Genomic DNA, 25061 nt, shown 5'->3' on the forward strand with positions numbered 1-25061 from the left:
GTTGCATAATGTTGCTTTAACGGCATTTTCTGTTCCAAACCCGCCTCACTCTGTCTCATATTTCTCTCCAATAGTTCAAAACAAACTGGCAGAATACAAGCAGCAACAGTGTGTCTCTGTCTTTATCTGTCTGTCAGGTAACGGTGATCGGCTTCACACTCGGTATCCCAGATGTCATCATGGGCATCACCTTCCTGGCGGCCGGCACCAGCGTCCCTGATTGCATGGCCAGCCTAATAGTGGCACGACAAGGTAATCGCACCACGAAATGACAGGTTACCAAGCTGTCATTTAACACACACACACACACACACACACCTACGGCCCGATGGAAGCCAAACAACAGAATCAAAGTGAAGCCACTATCAAAGAGCCAGAGAGGGGAGGGAGATGACAGAGATAGAGATGGGTGGGAGGAGTGTGTGTGCTGTCATCTTTTTTCCACTGTCCCTCTTCCGTCCCTGTGGTGAGGCTGCAAAAGAAGAAGGGGGGGTGATGAGGGAAGACAGCCCGACAGGGTCCCTTCCTCCACCCTTTCATCTGTGTTTATTCTTGCTCCTGTCATCAAATATTTAAACGGCTCTGTCTGTCTGTGTGCGGGGGCTCGCTGGGAGACACACTCGCCACCGCAGTTTAGTCGTCCATCCCTTCGCTTTGTAGCTGCTGTCGCTTCACCGCTTCGTTGTTTTCTGTGGGATGTCGGTCGGACAGATAGCTCCACTGATCTCGCCTACCTCTGTCTCGACCTGTCGCAGCTTCCACACCCCCCAGTGTAACTTCCTGTCTCCTCGTCGCCCACTCACTTTTCCTTTCATGCCGTCTCTCTCTCTGTATACCTTTTCTCTCTGTTTCTTCTTCTTTACAACTCCGTCTACATCTGTGTGTTCAGGAATGGGAGACATGGCGGTGTCCAACTCCATCGGCAGTAACGTGTTTGACATCTTAGTGGGGCTCGGTCTCCCCTGGGCCCTCAACACCCTGGCGATCAACTACGGCTCTGACGTAAGTAGCACTCTCCTCAATGTACTTCGCACCCCTTCTTCTCAGGGTCAGAACAGAAACACACAGGTGTCATACACATATAGCGGTGACGTCTATTCCAGTCTTTGTTTTGAAATCATATACGGTAAAATAGGCGCTCCTCAGAACTTCAGATAATCATCAAATTTAGATTTATTTTTTTTCTAGTAGATTGTTGTCTGTACATCCAGGGCTAGTTTGTAATGCAGCATGACATGCTTTGATGCAATATAACACTTTCTGTTTGCATCACCCAAAGCATGATGGGAGTTGTAGTGCCAAAACTCAAAACATAATGTATCCTAGATGGAAATAATAATAAGAAAAACAATTTAAAGTTAACTTCTTTGTTTAACAGTAGGGCGGCCCCCTCTTAGTCGATTAGTCATTTTGTTTAAGCCTTTTTCATCATGAAACTTTACAGCCACAAACTAGACACCTAGAGCATTCAGAAGATGGATGGCTTTCCTAGATAGATTGACAATAAGGGGGTTTCTGAGCAGTTTCCAGAACAGAAGTGCTCGCCATCCAATCGCCAAAAAAATGCAAATCTTCCAGAATTTCTCCAAATGTCAAAAGTTTTTGAAACCAAATCATCAGCATGGATTTTTCTATGGTGTTCCTGAAGGTCTTGGTGTCTTAATGTGGTATTTTGGACGGATTATTGATCATTTTTATTAATTCTCCAGTGGTAAAAAATGGTTAAATTTAGCACCAAATCTGTGTAACAAATGGTATCAAGCCAAAAATTGCTTGCAACAACTTATGAGACATTAATGAGCGTGGGAATAGACATATATTTCACTGATTTATGACTTGAACAACTTGACACACAGTGCCGAGCTGCATCTCAAATTAATCTTCAGGTTCCCAGCTTTCAGATGATTTACTCCACTTCTATGTGACATCTACTGTTGACCTGCTTTCTCCCCCTAAAAACCCCCTGTATCCCCCTAAATACAATAACAGGTCTATTGTGGGTCTCAGAGGGTTAAAATCCAACATATCTGCAGAGAGCAGCTTACAGACCACAGCATGGACCAGAGACACTGTTGGCCTTTGTTTGATGTTGTTATTTCATAGAAAACAGAAATAGCATCAGACACAAACCCTGATGAAGACAAGATAGTGGAAAATGTTTGGTGAATAAAGCGTGGTGGACTGGAGAACAGTTGTGCGACGTGTTTTTTGGTGTTTGATGGACTTGCATTGAAGCTCCGCTGGTCTGAATCTCGCTGTGTGTCAGCTCTCAAAGTAAGAAGTTATTATTTCATGGTGTAACATGCAGGCAAACTGGGAACCATGAGCCGTATCAAACACAATCATCTTTTTAATGTGAAATCCATATTCCAATGTAACAGGATTTAACAGTAAAAAAGCTGTCTAACTGTGTCTTTGCACTTAGTCGTAAGTTAGCAGCTGAGCAGATAAGATACACATTGTATTTTCTCAAGTTCACCTTTGAGTTTTCTTTGTGCGGCGATAAAACACAGCCGCCGAAAGATAAAGTGAGAAATGTGATAAAGTCAGAAAAAGATGCTGTGCAGTAATCTCTGCGTGAAATATCCATCCCAAAAAACAGATAACACAATCTGAATGATAACAAGATACAAAATAGATCAACAAAAAGCAATTAAGTGGCAGATAAATAAGCATGAACAGAGGCTGTGATGGAGGTGAGCATGATAATAAGTGTGTGTGTGTGTGTATGTGTGTGTATGTGTGTGTGTGTGTGTGTAGGGAGAGCGAATGAGTAATTAGTTGCTGAGTTACTGGTTTGATAATGAAAGCAGCTGGGTTATGCACTGCGCCATCCTAAATTATCAACACAAAGAAGATAATTTAGTGTTTTTCTACTGTAGAAAGAAATTAAAACTCTTAGCCAGAGTTGTTGTTATTTATTGATTTAGCAAAAATAATTAATCATTTTTTCACAAAAGCGTAATTTGTGTTCAGTCCCCATTGAACCAGATGGTACTCAGATGATGTACTTAGTAGACAGAGAGTGGAAAAGGGTTGCTACTGTTTTGCTGATATTAACAGCACAGAGCTGACGTTCTGTTTTTTTTTTGTTTATCAAAGGTCCACATTTTAATTTTACACAAGGTCAGAGGTCCGGAACAATAGTAGAACAATACACCAAGAAAAATAAAAGTCCATAATGTTACATAAAGTTGAAACGTACGTGGAACATTTGCATGGATTAATTTCACCTCCTCGAGTGGATCCTCTGATCCCACCGTGAATTGATTCTGCCGGAAAAAATTACGCCGTTTTAAATCCTGGTCCGTCGAGGCCATAAAACTCGCTGCAAAGCTGAGAGGAGACATATTCATTACAGCAGCTTTAAAGGGATGGTTTTGGATGTTTTGCAGTGGGGTTGTATGAGGTACATATCCATAGTCAGTGTATTACCTACAGTAGATGACGGTACCTACACAGGAGCAAAGCAATGTACTGCTGTTGACGGGGCCGCCAGCAAAAGGTTCTGAATAAGTTGCGGTGTGAATGCTGGATGCTGAATACTGAATTTCTGGCTTGAATGTTGTAAGAAGAAGCGGACGTAGTAGGAATGGTTGTTAAAGTGGGAACAGGTTTAATTTATATGAATGTCATTGAAAAGTTGAATGAAGAGCTGAAGCTACGCTGCATTGCAGGATTTAAAAGTTTAATAATAATAATACCAATAAATGTATGAGAGATGTGAAATATTTTAAGGTTTGAATAGATGTCATAGACCGGCTCCTAGGCCATGACAAATACGGGAAAGGACGCAGTGATTGATTGTAAATTAAAGATATTTATTACAAATAAATTAAGAATATACAGAAATAACTACAAATGTGGAGTGTGTCAGTCAGTAACATCAGTAATGTAGATGTGGATGTGTGAGCATGATGAAGTGTGATGTGTTGTAATTGGAAACTAAAGAAAAGTCAAACAAAGGCAGCCCGGCAGGTTCTGACAGGTACGAGTCCAGGTGAAGGAAAAAGAGGCCTGAGCAGCACTTGATTGGGGCTTTTATACTCCGGACGCGCCAGCATCAGGTGCTCTGCATCAGTCATCAGGTGCTCTGCATCAGGCATCCTCTCCCGTGATACCTTCAAGGACACAGGGAAAGAATCAATGGCCAAATCCACACTGGCATCTCAGTAGTGAGGCAGGGGCCGTCACACCCCCCCCCTTAAAGTCGGTGTCCCAAGGGAACACCGGCATACTTTAAACCCATCCTACCAGAACAAATACCACTACTCAAAAGGACTAACTAACAAACAAAAGGCAAACAAAAACAAATAACAGAAATAATATACGACCTTAGCACTGAATATTCTTCCCGCAGCTTTCTACCCCATCATCAGCAACCCCGGTACCTGAGAAGCAATTTAAGAAGGTGGCACAGAAAGAACAGGTGTATGAAATAGTACGACAGGACAATACATTATTCTAGCCAGTCACACTAGTGACTAATCAATACAGAGGGGCGCGTGATAGCGCATCAGCAATAATGTTGTCTGTTCCTTTAATATGTCTAATATCAAGGTTGTAGGCCTGAAGAAATAAGGACCACCTTGTCAGCCTCTGGTTTGGGCATCTAAGAGAATGCAGAAACGTCAGAGGATTGTGGTCTGTATAAACCAAAGTTGGCCCTCCCGCTCCTACATACACGTTGAAATGCTGTAATGCCCAAATGAGAGACAAAGCCTCCTTCTCAATAACAGACTTTACAAAAACTCCTGTAGTAACCCACTAAACCCAAAAACCTTTGGAGTTCCTTCTTTGTTGTGGGTTTTGGATATCCAGCTATTGCCATAACCTTGGCCTGGACTGGCGCTACACTACCATTTCCCACCACACGACCGAGGTATGTCACTGTAGCTCTTGCAAAGTCAGATTTGGCCAAATTAATGGTGAGCTGTGCTTCGGCCAAACGGTCAAACAACGCACGGATGCGCTGAAGATGTGAGTGCCAGGTATCACTGTATATGACCAAATCATCAAGATACACAGCACAGCCTTTTAACCCAGACACGACACGGTTCATCAAACGCTGAAATGTTGCAGGGGCATTCTTCAACCCAAATGGCATCACCTTGTAGGAATACAGGCCAGACGGTGTGATAAATGAAGATATTTCTTGCGCCCGCTTGGACAAAGGTCCTTGCCAATAACCTTTAAGCAAATCGAATTTGCTAACAAACTTGGCGGATCCCACCTGATCAATGCAATCATCCATACGTGGCAGAGGAAATGAGTCAGAATTTGTCACAAAATTCACTTTCCTCATATCTGTACAGAATCTAGGTGTTCCATCCTGTTTGGGCACCAAAATACACGGTGAAGCCCAACTAGATGACGATGGTAAAGCAATATTATTCTGAAGCATGTACTCAACCTCAGCATCCAAATAACCACGTTTAGATGGTGCCATGCGGTAAAAGTGTTGCTTTATCGGCTTTGCATCTCCAACATCAATATCATGTTCCGCCCAATCAGTTTGTGAAGGAATGTCGCCAAACAAACACGGATACTTGCGTACCAACTCTGACAACTGCTCCCGCTTCGACTCCGACAAATGAGCCAGCAACTTGTCCAAATTACAAAGTGATTCTGAGTTTTTCAACCTTCCATACAGCAGACTATCGTCAGGTTCTGGCACTCCATCTCCCTCATGCACCGAACCCTCCGAAGTCACAGTAAGAGCTGGATGAACACCATCTTTCACCTCCTGATCTAGGTCTGTGTCAATTTCACGCCTATAGTATGGTTTCAGGAGATTCACATGGCAAAGACGTTTGGTTTTCTTCCGCTCTGGTGTTGCTATGATATAATTCAAGTCAGACCTTTTCTCTGTGACGGTGTATGGACCTGTGTACTTAGCCTGAAATGGTGAACCAATAATAGGCATAAGTGACAAAACCTGGTCTCCTGGATTGAACTCATGTCGCTCTGTACGATGGTCATACAGCTTCTTCATCTTACCTTGAGACACGCACAACTTTTCCTGTGCCATACTACCAGCAACAAACAAACGATGTCTAAATCCATTGACATAGTCAACTAGGCTCCTTGGCGGCTCAGTGTCAACACAGCCATCTTTCAACACTGACAAGGGCCCACGCACAGAATGTCCAAAGACCAACTCATTAGGGCTGAAGCCTGTACTTTCCTGTACAGCCTCCCTTGCAGCCAACATCAGCCATGGAAGCCCCTCCTCCCAGTCTCTATCTAGCTCCGTACAATATGCACGTAGAAGAGACTTAAGAGTCTGGTGGAACCTTTCCAAGGCCCCCTGGCTTTGCGCATGATAGGCCGATGCCTTTGGTTCTGTTTAATGCGCAACATCTTCAACACTTGCCCAAATAAATGAGACGAAAAATTTGACCCTTGGTCACTCTGGATCACCTTAGGGATACCAAATATAGATATGAACTGTGATAAGGCCTTAACCACAGCCTTGGTCGTAATCGACCTCAAAGGATAGGCAGCTGGATACCTGGTGGTCTGACACATTACCGTGAGCAGATATTTACAACCGGACTTGGAACACGGCAACGGACCCACACAGTCCACAATGAGATGTGTAAAGGGTTCACTCAAAGCTGGGATAGGCTGCAGTGGTGCAGGCTTGATCCTCTGATTAGGTTTTCCAGTTAACTGGCACACATGGCAGGTTTTAATGTATGCGGCCACATCCCTTTTGACCCGTGGCCAAAAGTAATGTTTCAAGATGTTCAAGTATGTTTTCCGGACACCAAAATGTCCACACTCGTCATGTGCCACTTTCAAAACAAGGGAACGAAACTTAGTTGGCACCACCATCTGGAAAACGTCATTTTTCACACCATCCTCATCAACAGGAACCCATTTTCTGAACAACAACTCATTACTTAAGAAGTATCCATTTGCAGCACTATTTATCTTAGAGCCAGGCAAAACACGTTCAAATATGTCTTTCAAAGAAGAATCGCTACGTTGCTCCTTTAACACCTCACAGTGTGACAGCGACACCGGAAGCTCAGACAGAGATGGGACCTCCAAAAGTACATCATCACTGTTGATGTCAGATGACATGTCAGGGTCTACTTTGCTCATAGCACGTGTAATCACACAGGATGAAAAGACTTCTGGTAACACCCTGGAGCTCTCGTCAGACACAGACTCAGTTGGACAAGATGTAACCACAGGTGCGGGATGAGAATCGGTCCAAACTCGGCTACCAGCCAAGCCGTTGCCCAAAATAAAATGGACACCATCAATAGGCAACGCTGGACGCACACCAACAGCTACCTCGCCATTAACCAGCTCACAGCTGAGAACCATCCTGTGCAAAGGAACAGGGAGAATTTTCAATCCCATCCCACGACTGAGAACACTGTCACCAGTATCAGACTCCTCAGACAGAGGCAAAACAGAGTCAACAATGTATGAATCATAGGCACCTGTATCCCTCAAAATCTTTATTGGGACTTTCACATCACTGTCTACCAGTGACACGAACCCATCTCGTATGAAGGGAACATAGGCTGCCAAAACATCCACTTCACAAGAGTGAGAAGTTAGCAACTCAGCAGCACAGCAGTTTTTAACAGGAGCAGCAAATGCAGCAGGTTTAACATAAGCTCTCATTCCCTTAGCTTTAACTTTTAGCAAAGGACAATCTGCCTTCCAATGTCCTTTCTCACGACAATAGTTACAGCCATCACTGCTGTTCAAGTTACCACCTGCTTTAAAGTCAGGTTTCGAAAAACCCACTCTCCTTGAACGCATCTCATATGATCCAGCATCAGAACCGATTCCTCTCCAACCAACACCATCACGTGCCACGGAGCGTTCTTTGAAACTGCTCTTATGGAGCAACACATACTCATCAGCTGACACAGCAGCCTCAGCCGCAGTAGTGTTTCTCCGTTCTGTGATGTATGTCGCAATTCGATCCGGAAGACAATTTTTAAACTGCTCCAAAATCATTAAGTCACACAGATCCTCAAAAGAGGTGACGTCAAGGGCGCTTAACCACCGCTTAAAGTGTGTTGACAGGTCTCTTGCCAACTCCACGTATGTTTGGCCACTTTTTCTCTCCCATGATCTAAAACGCTGGCGATAAGCCTCTGGCACAAGCTCATACACCTTAAGAACAGCAGATTTTATTTTATCATAGCTAGAGCTATCCTTAAGGCTCAATGATGAATAAGCCTCCTGCGCTTTCCCTGAGAGGACACACTGAAGCATAAGTGCACAGTCAGCCTCAGGCCAATTTCTAGCCTTAGCTACACGCTCGAACAGCAAGAAAAAGGTGTCTGGATCTTTCTCATTAAACCTCGGTAACAAGCGCAAGTTATTCACATCAAAACGATTCACAGAAGACCTGGGCACTTGTCCGCCCTCATTCTCACCAGACAACACGCCATCTTTGATCATAGACAAACGATATCCCTCCATATTTAATCTTTCCGTCTCTGATTGCTGACGGATTCGCTCTACTTCAATTTGCAATTCATGTTTCATTTTGTCATGTTCAAACTGCAACATCAAAATCTCCTTCTGTTGCTCAAAAGTTAGTCCTTGAGTCTGAAAGGACATAGCAGAAGGAATTGGAGAAGACTTCTCTTCATCTCCGGACATAATTCCTATTTCGATTAATTTTGATTTTATAGGCTCTTTAATATTTTCTTTCATACGCTTGTCTCCTACAACAACCACTGAATAATGCTCGGCAATCAAGAGCAACTGCTCTTTTGTGCAGGTATCCAGGGACTCCAGAGACGGAGCAGCAATGAACGCCTCAATCACAGACATTTACAAAGTCAAAAAGCCAACTGACAACTGAGCAAATCCACCGTTACGCACACAACCGCACCAGGCAGACACCACAATGTCTACTCTTGCGCTCAAAGAGGAATACTCCTCAACACGGTTTAGAGTTTCCCCGCTATCTAAAGAAAAACCCAGCTAACTAAGCTCATCCCTAGTCTTCATGCAGCTACTTGCGGTGGGTATTTATGCACTGAAGACCGCTGGCCCAGCAGAGCGACTAGCAAGCTAGCAACCCCCTGAAACCACGGATATGCTCCCGTGAAGCATGAAAGCTTCAACCACTTTTGCCACAGCACTACAAATAAATCAGCTCAACGAACCCAAAGGGAACGTCGCTACAGCCTACAAGGGAAAACTCTGCACCACTTTGCAACAATTACGCACAGAGCAACACGCAAGTGTCATCTGGGCCAGCTGATCTAAGCGCAAACAAAGACGGCGAAACAAACTCCTCTCTCCACAAAATCCAGGTAAGAAACAACTACAAATCCAAAGTCCTATAAAAGTCATTAAATTTACCCTGCAAAGCATCCCAAATACGTTGTCCTTTCCCTCAAACCAACATTCGCGCACACAAGGTACTAGGTAACAAAGGAACAAGCCGCGCGCCGCGGGCGCTCCAAACAAACTTTACGCACGCCAAATTCTCTGAAACACCCGAACAGGCGAAGATCAAACTTCTGCTGCAGACAGTTTTTACCGTTTTAACTGACCCAAATGGTCCAAACAAGTCACAAAGAGCGCAACTAATTACCAAAGTGCCCAAAAGCACAAAAACACTCATTACCAGATCTTATCAAAAAGTCGCGGCACAAACGGGAAAAAAGCTGGACGAGCCCCCAATTTGTCATAGACCGGCTCCTAGGCCATGACAAATACGGGAAAGGACGCAGTGATTGATTGTAAATTAAAGATATTTATTACAAATAAATTAAGAATATACAGAAATAACTACAAATGTGGAGTGTGTCAGTCAGTAACATCAGTAATGTAGATGTGGATGTGTGAGCATGATGAAGTGTGATGTGTTGTAATTGGAAACTAAAGAAAAGTCAAACAAAGGCAGCCCGGCAGGTTCTGACAGGTACGAGTCCAGGTGAAGGAAAAAGAGGCCTGAGCAGCACTTGATTGGGGCTTTTATACTCCGGACGCGCCAGCATCAGGTGCTCTGCATCAGTCATCAGGTGCTCTGCATCAGGCATCCTCTCCCGTGATACCTTCAAGGACACAGGGAAAGAATCAATGGCCAAATCCACACTGGCATCTCAGTAGTGAGGCAGGGGCCGTCACATAGAGTATGAATCAGTTGGGAAGAAATGCATGTAAAAGCAGATCTGAAGCATTTCCAGCATTCACACCAACTAACCGACTGAAGCAGCGGTAGACCAGAAACTTCCGTGTTCTGCGAGGGAAACATTTGTCAATGGAGTCTGGTGGCTTAGAAGAGGATACAACGACTTCAGTACCTCGTCAGAAAGGTCTGTCTGATGGGAAGATAAAGCAGTGAAAATATTCTATCTCTAGCTCTTTAACACTTTAACTGATTTTTTCAGGTGAGTCTTTCTTTAAGGCGGCTAAAATACGTTTTGCTGCCGTCCACAGCAGTACATTGCTTTGCTCCCGTGTAGGTAGTCTTGTCTACTTCGCCACACCGATCCCCTTTAAGTTTATGAGTATGATGAAAAGTTATTTTTCTACTTCCCTCTCTTCATAGTGATGTACTAATGTCTCACACATGATCTTCCTGCAGATCAAACTAAACAGCAAAGGACTGATCTTCTCTGTGGGGCTCCTGCTGGCGTCCGTGTTTCTGACTGTGAGTTTATGACAGCATCTCTGACTTCTCTCCATGTGATTGTCTCAGTCTGTCTATTGATCGGTTCACCTGCCACCTGTCTGTCTCTCTCTCTGTCTCTCTCTCTGTCTGTCTCTCTGTCCAGGTCCTGGGAGTTCACCTAAACAAGTGGACGTTGGACAAGCGCCTGGGTTTCGCATGTCTCTTCCTCTACTCCGTCTTCCTGAGTTTCTCCTGCCTCATCGAGTACAACATCTTCACCTTTGTCAACCTGCCAACCTGCCGGGACTGATGACACAAACACACACACACACACGCACACACACACACACACACACACACACACACACACACACACACACACACACACACACACTGATATGCGCACACACTAGAAGTGTTTGCAAGGAGTGAGGTGAAGTATTAAATACAGACATGGCGGTGGTGTCCGACGACAGAATGAGAACCAGAAAGTATAAATCTAAATCTAATCAACAAACACTATTTGACACAGATCTGATTCACACACGTCTACGAGAAGACATCCCACTCTGCTCTTTTCTTTTTTGACGCCTGTCTTTCTGCTCAGTGCAATATGGAGCCGCTCTGATGTTTTGCTCACAACCAGGGTGCGGGATTGATTTCAGGAGCAGAGATTGGACTTGTTACAAGTCCTCACTCACACAGAGGACAGCACTGAGGACGACTACAACAACAACAACAAGAACTCTTTGTCCGACCACTGCTGACGTGAGGACCTTTTATTTTGAAATTCCCCCGTATTTAGGTGTGAAAGTAGTGATGTTTACTAGCTGCTAATCTTTCCTGAGAGGAAAGGCAGGTCTTTTAGATCTACTAGTTGAGAGTAATAATTATAAAAAAGCAATGATGTAAAATGGGTGGGAGGGCGTAGGTTAGCGCTGTGGTGCAGAAAATGTTGTTTAAACAGGGTCAGAGTTGAAGTCTTCAAGCTGAGAACAGAATCTGTTGAACATTTTTCAAAGGTTATGTTAGGACTATTTAGATTTCCATTATGTGCTCATAATTAATTAACATTTTAAGCTACAGATCTTAGGGGAAACATACCTGAATCACAACCCACTCCTCCCCCAGGGCATTATCCAGTCACCTTTTTATAAATTAACTTTAATAGCATCACAGCTGTAGCTTCTATGTTTTGTACTGGAAATTAATTAGCTGTATGGAGAGTTTTTCTTTTTTCCCCCTCTGTAAATAGCACACCCCTTTGTAAATAACCCCAGATGTCATATTTATTATTTATTCATGTCATACGCACATTTCTCCTCCGGAGGTCACAAAACACCCGGGGCAGGTTTTTATTTATTGACCCAGGGTTGCTGAAATCCACACCTAAGATCTGTTCAGATGACCACTCGTGTTACAAACAAGCACAATTTCCCTCTGAAGGTATTTTGTCTTGTTGATTTCATTAATGACTTGATTTTTAGTTTATGTAGTGTGTGTATGTGTGTGTGTGTGTGGATGTTGACTTGCACTGAAGAGCTTCAACTAGCTTCATGGGGGTTTTTCCTCCTAACGCATGCTGATTATAAGGAGAGCATCCTTGTAAAATGAAGCAGCTTTGTATGAAATTATCACGGTTTTAAGGAAGCAAATGTTTGTGTTGAGGTGTCATAGTCTGTGCTGCCACCTAGGGGACAGAAAATAATGAACTGCTGCTTTCTCTCTTAAAGACACCGACCAAATAGACTGAAAACAGTGGTGGCATTATTTAAAAACGACAGCCGAAGCACGTTTGGACGAGGTTATTTCCTCTGTGGATGTCCTGCTTCGCTTCCTCTGTGGTCCCAAAGAGGAAGTGAGGTATTAAAAGTGGTAGTATCGTAGGAGTAAAGATGCAATATAAAGCATCAGGACTTTTATCCCAGCTCTTAATACTTTTATTTTTATCCAGGAGTTCTTTGTATTTTGTAATGCCTAATGTCTAGATTTGTCCAGATATGGTAGGTTTGTGGTAAAATTGAGATAAATATTCCTACTAGTTTTTAGAGCATGTACAACGTGGTTCGTGAACCCCTACGGGGGGATTTTATATTCCACTACAGGAGTCAAGTTACGCCAACGAAGTCACATTATTCAGTCAGAGACATCCACCACAGAAATGAACACTTAAAAATCAGCTTTTTTCTTCCAGATAAGTTCATTTGAAATGTCAAGTGCTCTACTCTTTTATTTTTATTTTTATTCTTTTGATGGAAGACAATTGCTAAAACTCAACTTAATTTGTTTCAGGGACATTTTTAATTTATTTACCAGTAATATAAAATATAGAAATCTGAGAAATACTGTCTTTCGAATGTACAAATAATGTTTTTTTTTGTTTATATATCATACATATTTATTTATTTCAGAGACACAGGCAGAGTATTCTGTGCTATGACCGGAAAACAGGGTTTAAATGTGTTTTGAATCTTATTATGTAATGCAATAACTATGAGCTTACAAATATGTAAATATGCCGCTTTAATGATCAAAGACACATTTATATTAAGAGTTTAACATGATGTATTCAAATTGTCAATGATGTCTTGTCGATATGTTAACACTGAAATGATTTACAAACAATCAAAACAGGACTGTTATGAACTTACAGAGCCCTAAACATCATCACGGTCAGTTCTGCAACACAAACAGCATAATCAAATGAAGGGTACTATATCATCAAATACTGTCGAATCTGGTTATAATGTCGTCCTGAAGGGAGACCTTGATATTCAGAATCTGAGCTAATCGTTTTCTTTATCATAAGCATGTCATATATATATAAGAGTAGAAATGTTACTGAAGACACAGCTTTTATATATTCATTTCATTTTATAAGTCCCATCATTTCCTAATAATTTATTTGAAAGTTTCCCTGAAAGAAATATGTGATTTGGTGCTAATTATAGGGAAAACGGAGAGAATATTCTGAGATAGTATACAAAGTACATAACTTATTTATTTGAACAAATAAGAGAGAATTGTTAAATAGTTGTGTTGAGTTTATAAGCAGTTGTTGATTTTCAGAGGAATTACATGTAAGTCCGTTTCCACCAGAAAAAAAGTATTTACTAAGTCAAAATTGTTAATTTATTTTTGACTATATCATAATTTAGACTTTGATTTTGACTAACATACTTTTGACTTAAATCCTTATTTTTTTAGTTAGTTTCACATCATTTAGCCTTACTATGTCATAAGTACATTTTTAACTAAGTAAGATCAACATTTTTATTTTTAATACATATTATTTGATTTTCAAAGTCATAATTTAGTCTTTGATTTTGACTAACCCAATTTTGACGTGAATCCTTATTTTTGGAGTTATTACTGTATCTCATCATTTAGCCTCACTATCTCATAAATCTCATCAGTACATTTTTGACTAAGTAAAATCAAACAATTTTATTTTTAATACATTTTAATTGATTTTCAAAGTCATAATTTTGACGCAGCACTTAAGTAAGTAGCCGTGCAATATGCAGGATAATGTACAGCTAGCGGGTCATTGTTGTGAAATAAACCCCTTCTGTCGGGGTTTATTTCACAACAATGACCGGCTCGCTGTACATTATCCCTTACATATAATTTTCTTTCTAGGAAATTGTTGGGAAGTCATGGGACCAATAAAATATAGCGTGTCTCTCTCTCTCTCTCTCTCTCAAATCCCCAAAATGCTGATGACTGTTGGTACTTTAAAATCAACACTTCAAAGTTTAGTTTCAAAACATCAACAGTTGGTGATTTTAATTAAATTCAGACACTTTAAGCATGTGTATTGTAGCATTCCTGGCTCAAATCAGTATCTATCACTATAGCCACAAGCTCGCCACTGCTAATTTTTGGTTGGGTAACTAAGCTATATATATATATATATATATATATATATATATATGTATATATATATATATATATATATATATATATTTACACTATATCATACGCTATGCTGGCTGTTGAAGAAGAAACACTGGTTACAAGTCATCAATCATCCTTTAATGTTTTTATCAGTATCTTTATAACCCAGGGTGTGTTTTTTCAGTTTATCATATATATCAGAAAATATCTGTATCATGCACTTTACCATTTAACAATCGATGCTACAGATTATTTGGTTCCATACATTCTGTGCTGCTATTCACTGCATGTACCTAACACCTAAACATAGGGTACCATGTCTTTGAAACTAACCAAACTACCATAAAGACGCTCACGTTTTGAAAAGAGGCGTCTTGTAGAGGAGATTTCTAAATAATTTGTGATATTCACATGGGTGATATTGCTGATGTACATATGTATATAGATAGGTGTAAATGTATTTATATATTTTTTGTCTCAATCTGTATATCTGTTGAATATATTTTCATAGATCCTAGGTCTCCCTTGTACCCCCCTTTGATGTGTTTGAGACCTCCGAAACTATTGTCCTTTGTTTACTCGCATGGAGATATTTCAATATGATAAATTATTTATGGTAAATCTTAATGTACTTTGGGATGAGAGTCCAATGAGGTTTTTAGGTGGCACTGGATTTAGTTTGAACTGGATATCCTAGATGACTGCATGCTGTTGCTAGTATAGGATATAAAGTGAGTGGAGAGTGAGAGTGTTTGCAGACGATACGTTTCTCTACGTATCCAAGCTTTACCTCTTCATACACAAGAAACTTTTCAACAGAATGGTTTACTTTGTGTTTAGATGTTTCAAATGTAATTTTAGAGATCATTTTCCTACCTGAGCATTAATAAAGTTGTCTTTGCTTAAGGTTACACAAGCCTTGTCTTATTGTAAGTTATTGTTGGACCTACAAACTCACACATGCATGCAGAAACTTACCTATAAGAGCTGACCTGTATATTTATCGTTAAGTGTCCTACACATGAAGGGAGTGCTTGAAGAAGTACTCAGATCATTTACTTAAGCAAAAGCAGCAATACCAGTATTTAAAAATACAAGTAAACATACTGCATTCAAAATTATTGTAAATTTTAAGTAAAAGTACAGAAGTATTAACAACAAACTATACTTAAAGGACCAATATGTAATATATTTATATGTAATAAATCATGAAATTACCATGATATGTCATCAGAGATTAAGGAAACATGCTGAATTGAAATACTGACTTCTCCAACAACAATGCTACAGCCAGTATGTTCATCTTTGAAATTTCCGTTTCGATCCGGAACGTCTGTTCTTGTTTTGGATCTGTGTGATCCCGTCCACTGCCCATTTCAACACCCCGTTGCCACATATGGAACAAATTGGCAGACAAACACGGCCTTCTGCAGCCATGGAAGCAAGCGAACAAACTGGATCAACGCAGATAATGTTCGATTCTACCTGACCTGAAAAGCCTCGGCACATCTCTCTGTGGTCCGTGTGCAGCTGGTTACCAAGGCAGCGAGTATTTGAGACGGTGATCCTGACTACTGCTGCTGGACAGAGGCTAACACCGGATGCTAATACATGCTAAATGCTATCAGTCACACAGGAGGAGCGGATGGGCCACGGCTCCAATGTTTTGAGTTTGGACTGGAATACCCACTTTAAAATACTAGCTGTAAGTACTTCATATTGTTCCTTTAAAGTATCAAAAGTAAAAGTACTCACGATGCAGAATGGCCCATTTCAGATTGTTTATTTATTATATATATTCTTTATCATATTATTGGACCATTATCATAATGTTTTTAATAATAATAACTATGTGATGGTCCTCTGGTCTGTTTGGTTGTGCCTTGAAGTCTGTTCTTCCTTATTTTGTAGGTCACCAATAGGCGGGGATGTGCATTTAGGCGGAAGTGGAGCATCTGGGCACCAAATCCATTAAGATGCATCGAAGACAACTGAGTAGAAGCGCTGCTGGGTCTTTGTGGTAATCACATACAGGTGCTCTCTGGATCCTTCAGGTGTACTGTGCTTTTTCAATCTTGTGAAGGGCTCATTGTATGGGTGAAAGCATCATTCTTTGATATGGTTTTTATTTCATAAATTTAAATTCAAAATTTTATGAAAAAAAGTAAAATTATAGTTTGTCAAGAAATTAAATGAAAACAAGTCAAAGTATTGTATGTCCAAAAATTTCATGAAAAAAAACATAGTATAGTATCTCGAAAAATTAAATGAAAAAAGTCAAAGTATTGTATGTCCAAAAATTTCATGAAAAAAATGTAGAGATACTAATCTCGAAAGATTTCATGAAAAAAAGTCAAAATATAGTATGCCGAAAATCTTCATGAAAAAAGTCATAGTATGATATGTTGAAACTTTTCATAAAATAAAGTCATAGTATAGTATGTCGGAAAATTTTCATAAAAAAAGTCAAACTATAGTATGTCGAAAAATGTCATGAAAAAAAGTCATAGTATAGTTTGTCGAAAAATGAAATGAAAAAAAGTCAAAGTATTGTATGTCCAAACATTTCATGAAAAAAAGTCATAGTATAGATGTCAAAAAATGTCATGAAAAAAGTCAAAGTATTGTATGTCGAAAATCTTCATAAAAAAATCATAGTATAATGTGTCGAAAAATTAAATGAAAAAAAGTCAAAGTATTGTATGTCGAAAGATTTTGTGAAAAAAAGTCATGTCGAAAATTTTCATGAAAAAAAGTATTTTATAGTATGTCGGAAAATTTCATGAAAAAAGTTATAATTTAGTATGTCGAAAAAAATCATAAAAAAAATCATAGTATAATGTGTCGAAAAATTAAATGAAAAAAAGTCAAAGTATTGTATGTCGAAAGATTTTATGAAAAAAAGTCAAAGTATAGTATGTCGAAAATTTTCATGAAAAAAAGTATTTTATAGTATGTCAAAAATTTTCATGAAAAAAAGTATTTTATAGTATGTCGGAAAATTTCATGAAAAAAAGTCTTTTATAGTATGTCGAAAATTTTCATGAAAAAAAGTCAAAGTATTGTATGTCGAAAATCTTCATGGAAAAAGTCCTAATTTAATATGTCGAAAAATTTCATGAAAAAAAGTATTTTATAGTATGTCGGAAAATTTCATGAAAAAAGTTATAATTTAGTATGTCGAAAAAATTCATAAAAAAAAACAGTATGATGTGTCGAAAAATTAAATGAAAAAAAGTCATAGTATAATGTGTCGAAAAATTAAATGAAAAAAAGTCAAAGTATAGTATGTCGAAAATTTTCATGAAAAAAAGTATTTTATAGTATGTCGGAAAATTTCATGAAAAAAGTTATAATTTAGTATGTCGAAAAAATTCATAAAAAAAATCAGTATAATGTGTCGAAAAATTAAATGAAAAAAAGTATTTTATAGTATGTCGAAAATTTTTATAAAAAAAGTTATAATTTAGTATGTCGAAAAAATTCATTAAAAAAATCATAGTATGTGTCGAAAAATTAAATGAAAAAAAGTCAAAGTATAGTATGTCAAAAAAATTCATGAAAAAAAGTCAAAGTATTGTATGTCCAAAAATGTCATGAAAAAAAGTATTTTATAGTATGTCGAAAATTTTCATGAAAAAAAGTATTTTATAGTATGTCGGAAAATTTCATGAAAAAAGTTATAATTTAGTATGTCGAAAAAATTCATAAAAAAAAACAGTATGATGTGTCGAAAAATTAAATGAAAAAAAGTCATAGTATAATGTGTCGAAAAATTAAATGAAAAAAAGTCAAAGTATAGTATGTCGAAAATTTTCATGAAAAAAAGTATTTTATAGTATGTCGGAAAATTTCATGAAAAAAGTTATAATTTAGTATGTCGAAAAAAATCATTAAAAAATCATAGTATGTGTCGAAAAATTTCATGAAAAAAAGTATTTTATAGTATGTCGAAAATTTTAATGAAAAAAAGTATTTTATAGTATGTCGAAAAATTTCATGAAAAAAAGTATTTTATAGTATGTCGGAAAATTTCATGAAAAAAAGTATTTTATAGTATGTCGGAAAATTTCATGAAAAAAGTTATAATTTAGTATGTCGAAAAAATTCATAAAAAAAATCAGTATAATGTGTCGAAAAATTAAATGAAAAAAAGTATTTTATAGTATGTCGAAAATTTTCAGGAAAAAAAGTATTTTATAGTATGTCGAAAATTTTTATAAAAAAAGTTATAATTTAGTATGTCGAAAAAATTCATTAAAAAAATCATAGTATGTGTCAAAAAAATTAAATGAAAAAAAGTCAAAGTATTGTATGTCCAAAAATGTCATGAAAAAAAGTATTTTATAGTATGTCGAAAATTTTCATGAAAAAAAGTATTTTATAGTATGTCGGAAAATTTCATGAAAAAAGTTATAATTTAGTATGTCGAAAAAATTCATAAAAAAAAACAGTATGATGTGTCGAAAAATTAAATGAAAAAAAGTCAAAGTATAGTATGTCGAAAATTTTCATGAAAAAAAGTATTTTATAGTATGTCGAAAATTTTCATGAAAAAAAGTATTTTATAGTATGTCGGAAAATTTCATGAAAAAAGTTATAATTTAGTATGTCGAAAAAAATCATTAAAAAATCATAGTATGTGTCGAAAAATTTCATGAAAAAAAGTATTTTATAGTATGTCGAAAATTTTAATGAAAAAAAGTATTTTATAGTATGTCGAAAATGTTCATGAAAAAAAGTATTTTATAGTATGTCGAAAAATTTCATGAAAAAAAGTCAAAGCATTGTATGTCGAAAAATTTCATGAAAAAAAGTATTTTATAGTATGTCGGAAAATTTCATGAAAAAAAGTATTTTATAGTATGTCGGAAAATTTCATGAAAAAAAGTATTTTATAGTATGTCGGAAAATTTCATGAAAAAAGTTATAATTTAGTATGTCGAAAAAATTCATTAAAAAAATCAGTATAATGTGTCGAAAAATTAAATGAAAAAAAGTATTTTATAGTATGTCGAAAATTTTCAGGAAAAAAAGTATTTTATAGTATGTCGAAAATTTTTATAAAAAAAGTTATAATTTAGTATGTCGAAAAAATTCATTAAAAAAATCATAGTATGTGTCGAAAAATTAAATGAAAAAAAGTCAAAGTATAGTATGTCAAAAAAATTCATGAAAAAAAGTCAAAGTATTGTATGTCCAAAAATGTCATGAAAAAAAGTATTTTATAGTATGTCGAAAATTTTCATGAAAAAAAGTATTTTATAGTATGTCGGAAAATTTCATGAAAAAAGTTATAATTTAGTATGTCGAAAAATTTCATGAAAAAAAGAAAGCATAGTATGTCAAAAAAATTTCATGAAAAAAAGTATTTTATAGTATGTCGAAAATTTTCATGAAAAAAAGTATTTTATAGTATGTCGAAAATTTTTATGAAAAGTTACAATTTAGTATGTCGAAAAAATTCATTAAAAAAATCATAGTATGTGTCAAAAAGTTAAATGAAAAAAAGTCAAAGTATAGTATGTCAAAAAAATTCATGAAAAAAAGTCAAAGTATTGTATGTCCAAAAATGTCATGAAAAAAAATCATAGTATATGTCGAAAAAAAGTCATTAAGTATGTTGAAAAAAAATTATAGTAAAGTGTGTCAAAAATGTCGTAGTTTAGTAAGTCAAAAAAGTCACAAATAAATATGTACTGTATATACAGTAATAGATGCTTCCAATGTATTTTCTATTCTAGTTGTAATACTTATCTTTGCTATGCATATGTATCATAAATCCAAAGTGCTTTCAGTCTAGTTAGGCATGTAAATTTGAAATTTGTACTAAACCTCAGAGTAAAGTGGTACAAAAAGGCTTGTGATTATTAAGCTTTGATCAAATACAAATACAAAGTTAGACATGTAATTCCTCTTCAAACATTTATTAAGTGCAAAATAATATTTATGATATCATTCAATGACAACAAAACAAGATGTCTCCTGGGCGCAAATGACATTTTGACACCAAAAAGATTATTATGGAACATGGAAAAAGCCGTCTGTGAAAGATACCCGCACAGAGACATAAATACACATATTTGCTTAAAGAAAGTTAGATTACCAAAAACATGGCAGTGTGAGTCAATTCAGACTGTGAACACTTGGCCCCCAGAGATATACACGGGTTTCCTCTCTACTTACCACTCATGACTGTAAGACAGGAACGAATGGAGTGTTACAGTTCAATACACTCAGTAAATTAACAGCATAGCAATTAGATTTTCCAACTACTGGAACCTTTTAAATTCACAAGAAAATGTCAAGTATTTTTTTTTTGATCGACAGTACCAAACTCAATACTGATGTAGACAACGTTCCCTCACCTGCCCACCACTATATCCTCACATACCTTTTGTCTTTCCAAATATCTACAACACAGCATGTTTGTGTGACCTCAGACCAGCTTGGAAGTCCACACATTCTTTATTTTATAACTGACCACATCTTTTTATTCACCAGGATAAAAACCTTTAACTTTTGTCAGTAGTACGTTAAGTAAGTAGACTTGTCAAAAATTGTAAATGTGGCAGCCACAACTTGTTCCTCGGTCACATATCGTCAATCTGAATGGAAGAAAGATGCCCTTTAACACGCAATATATCAGGTATTTTTCATATCACCAGGATAATCAGTAAATACATAAATGTTTTTTAAAACACCGGCAGAACTGCCTGTTTCTAATATTACACTTAAAACTACATGCAAGAACAATATTTTACAAATTTTAAAATGTTAATCCTTAAGATTATCATATAAAATGCCATATATATTATACCTTTCATTGATAATATCCTTCTTCTGCTTTTTTTGTTGTTGCAATAAGGCATATTACTTCCCACCTAAGGCCATACATGTTCAGTTTCAGATGAAACTCTTGCTGTGTGCAACAGCCACCACTGGGTGTCGCCAAACAATCTGTAGGATTAACGGTCTCAAACAACATAATAACACAGTTTACCAGCAACTGTTATAAGTAAATCAAAGCTACATCTATCACCTAAATAATCTGTAGTATATTTAAAATGATTGATTAGTCTCGGAGATCTGATTTCCCTCTATGTACCCTAAAACGTAACAACAAGAACAGCTGACCCTGAATCTGCACAGGAAGCACCAGCATTAAGGCAGGACTGCTAACACATGTTAGTGTTCATGTCGTCCGTAACACACTTAGCATTGCAAAGTTGCCAAAAATAGAGCCAAGGAAGTAAAAAAAAAAAATCTCTCTCGTTTCCTTCCCTCCTTTCTTCTTTTCCTCTTTCACCCGTGTCTGTCTGACAGAACTTTCCAGCGAGGGGGATGTTGACTGAGACAGACATCCAAAAGGAGAAGTCAGGCTTTGTAAGGACTGGCACGACACCGCGCTTTGCCCAATCCTTTCAACGTGCTGGCCAGTGTAGGTCTCATGGAACCGTGTTTGTTAGAGATAATGGGGGATACTGTCACAGCCGGGAGACAAAGACCCCGTTCAGACTTTCAGTCAGCCCCCCCTGTTACAGTCATATAGATATAGAGTTGCCATTGAGGTGGCTGGGCGGCAGGCTGAGGCTCAGAGTCGGACTGAGGCCTGAGCTGAGAGAGAGCTGGGAGGAGGAGGCTGACAGATCCATGCTGAGGTCATTCAGGTTGGCCTGTGCGTCAGAGGTCACAGTGAGGTCATTGAGGTTGGGTGTAAGATTGAGGGGAGCTGATGATGTGTTGTTGTTGTTGGCGGCCACGCGGCGGAAGACAAAGTGGAAGGGAGTGGTCTGCGAGCGGCTGTGGAGCTCAGCTTTGATCTTCTGAGGGTGGGTGTCTGGCGCCAGCTGCTGGCTGCTGCCCTCCATCAGCAGGAACAAGCCGTAGTTCTCGGGGTCTGACACTTTGAACTTCTGGGCACACAGCCGACACACCTCCTCCACGGAGGCGTAAGGTCGGACCTGTAGAGTCTTGGCCGTACAGCCGCTGTCCAGGTTCTGCAGCGCCACACGCAGGTAGTTCTGAGAGACGGGAAGAAAAAAACCAAACATTAACCCTGAAGCAGAGCGGAGAACCGATTCTCTGAAAATGTTTTTAATGCCAATTCCTGCCTTTAGACCGTATGTCTGCTCGCTCCAAACTGTGTATTACTATTTGTCCACAAAAGTGACTTGTATTTTATAGGAGACTATTGTCTTCACAACTTATGGATGAAAGCATTCTCGTCTCACAGCGCTAGCAAAGCAACAGGTGGTCATGGCGAGCTGTCATGCTCCACGGATCAATAAAAATGAACTGATCAACAGCATAACTCTTAACAACCATCATATGGTATCTGGTGGTCGGACTCTGCAGGGGTCTAGTATAGTCAACAAGAATGTACAAAATCTACGTTGATTACAACGGCTGCCAAAGCTGTTTTTCCCCCTCAATGTGCACCCAGTAATGTTTGTATACAAGAAACTCATCTATAACACAAAACTCATTTAATTGTTTTGCAGCTGCCTGTAAGATCTACTATGAGACCGTCTGCAGAAACTCAGCCATGTTCAGACCTGCACTCTAGTGTAAGTAAATCCTCACCTCCCTCCCTCCCTCCCTCCCCTCCCAACTTGCTCCATCCCCTCTCACCTCGCTCCCTCCTCTCTCCTCACTCCCTCCTCTCTCCTCGCTCCCTCCTCTCGCTCCCTCCTCTCTCACCTCACTCCCTCCTCTCTCACCTCACTCCCTCCTCTCACTCCCTCCTCTTACCTCACCTCGCTCCCTCCTCTCTCACCTCACTCCCTCCTCTCACTCCCTCCTCTTACCTCACCTCGCTCCCTCCTCTCTCACCTCACTCCCTCCTCTCACTCCCTCCTCTCACTTCGCTCCCTCCTCTCTCACCTCCCTACAGCTGCTGGAAACAATTTCTTCACTTAAGGAAAGACTGGAAGCTAACCCGAAGCAGGCTACACGGCTACAAATCAGACGTCTGCACATTGGACCACATTTGGACAGCATGCAACCAAATACACTTCACACAGTTGTGTTTGTTCATTTGCTATTTCTGCTGCTACTGCTTTTAATCAACATGTTCCTTATGTTTTTTTTCCTTTCCCAAATAAATTAATATTCATGTCACTGATTATAGTGTAGCACATATGATAACAATAACATGATACAACATATATCACATGAATATATAGTCTTATAGGCGTACTAATTGTATACATAACTTAAAGTTATTGTTACGTTATTATTAGTAAGTGCTCGGCAATTTATGGCACAGGCGAACGCCGAGTTCACAGGCTGTAAACTGCCGGGAATTAGTTTGCGGGCATTCACAAGGTGGAAAATCTGTTTTTTGATGCAGTGGAAAAAGCAATCCCTGCCTTAAATGTGAGCCTTAAAATCAACTATGGAGCTTAAAGGCAACCACTACCAACATGTCTGCAGTATGACAGTGCTCCTACCTGGAAGTCATCGATGGACGGTGCAGAGCGCTGGGTGGTGCGTCGGCGGTGCCACTGGTGGAGTGTGTCCCTGGTTTCAGAGCTCAGCAGAGCTCTGGCTGCCTGCTCCTCCTGGAAGTTTCTAATCAGGGACATAGCTCCATATGCGCTGGTCAGGTAGTAGCCACCTGGACACACAAAACGCAGAGGGTTAACAAGATGTATATAATACATAGTACAAATTGATATTGTTTGAATAATGAATTGAATAATCTGTGTTGATTTCAATTAGAACATCTGATTGATATTACTGTTTTACTGCTGTAGGCTCATGCATAACTGAAATAAAATAACCTATCTGCAGTGAAAGTAAAAGTTTCTCTGTACTCCTTATACCTTGTCAAAGGGTTTCTTTAAATAATCAAGTAGCCTCTCCTCAGTGATGTTAAAGTACAGATTGTGTGCGGCTGAGCCAGGTTCATAAATGAAGGCTCTTGTAGGTTGATCGAGACTCAGAAAAGTAACATTTCCCTCGTAGCAAAAGTATATTTGCAGCTTAATTAATTGAATGACTATCATAAAGTGGGCATGTCTGTAAAGGGGAGACTCGTAGGTACCCATAGAACCCGTTAACTTGAGGTCAGAAGTTAAGATACCCCTTTGAAAATGGCAGGGACAGTTTTTCCTTGCCAAAATTTACCGCAAGTTTGGAGCGTTATTTAATCTTTTTCACGACAAGCTAATATGACATGGTTGGTACCAATGGATTCCTTAGGTTTTGTAGTTTCATATGACGTCTGTACCTTCACGCTAGCTTTAAAACTGAGCCTGCTATTTATCGCGTTAACTTTGACAGCCCTATTCAGAGAAATCATTATTTTCTGTGGGATGTTTATGGTGGAGGCTCTCCAGTTTAAACAAACTGACCTTCTCCGTGGAGCAGAGCGGGGTCCAGCAGCTCCATCATGTAGAGTATCTCATTGTCCAGCTGAGGCATGTCGCACTGGGCCAACACATAGGTCAGCATGGGCAGGAAGTCATCGGCACCATACAGACGACCTGAGAGGCAGACAGACCAGGGTGGTGAGATCCTGCAGTTTTAATTTCATCATTTG

General features: G+C 38.7%; 2 protein-coding genes and 1 long non-coding RNA gene across 4 annotated transcripts in view; 2 read left to right on the forward strand and 1 right to left on the reverse strand.

Moving 5' to 3' along the window:
- slc24a3 (solute carrier family 24 member 3) overlaps positions 1-15428 on the forward strand; it is a 102472-nt gene extending 87044 nt beyond the window's left edge. Inside the window, exons 14-17 of one of the 2 annotated variants that reach the window (XM_074647001.1) lie at positions 138-252; positions 890-1002; positions 10586-10651; positions 10776-15428. In XM_074647001.1, the coding sequence (XP_074503102.1) occupies positions 138-252; positions 890-1002; positions 10586-10651; positions 10776-10922 (441 nt within the window). In that variant the 3' untranslated portion in view covers positions 10923-15428. Of the gene's footprint in view, positions 1-137; positions 253-889; positions 1003-1989; positions 2606-10585; positions 10652-10775 lie in introns of those variants that run through there. The other variant, XM_074647002.1, reaches the window with a different exon arrangement.
- Positions 15429-15719: 291 nt separating this feature from the next.
- On the forward strand, positions 15720-23961 carry LOC141774371 (uncharacterized). Its single transcript, XR_012595321.1, has 4 exons — positions 15720-16217; positions 16424-16566; positions 23017-23082; positions 23409-23961. It is a non-coding gene; the product is annotated as an uncharacterized LOC141774371 (long non-coding RNA).
- LOC141774370 (ras and Rab interactor 2-like) overlaps positions 20424-25061 on the reverse strand; it is a 48085-nt gene continuing 43447 nt past the window's right edge. Inside the window, exons 10-12 of the mRNA XM_074647003.1 lie at positions 24874-25005; positions 23968-24134; positions 20424-22536 (exon numbers count right to left, since the gene is read on the reverse strand). Coding sequence (XP_074503104.1) covers positions 22057-22536; positions 23968-24134; positions 24874-25005 — 779 coding nt within the window. The 3' untranslated portion in view covers positions 20424-22056. The remainder of the gene's footprint in view (positions 22537-23967; positions 24135-24873; positions 25006-25061) is intronic.

The sequence above is a fragment of the Sebastes fasciatus genome, chromosome 9, assembly GCF_043250625.1.
Source record: "Sebastes fasciatus isolate fSebFas1 chromosome 9, fSebFas1.pri, whole genome shotgun sequence".
NCBI lineage: Eukaryota > Metazoa > Chordata > Actinopteri > Perciformes > Sebastidae > Sebastes > Sebastes fasciatus.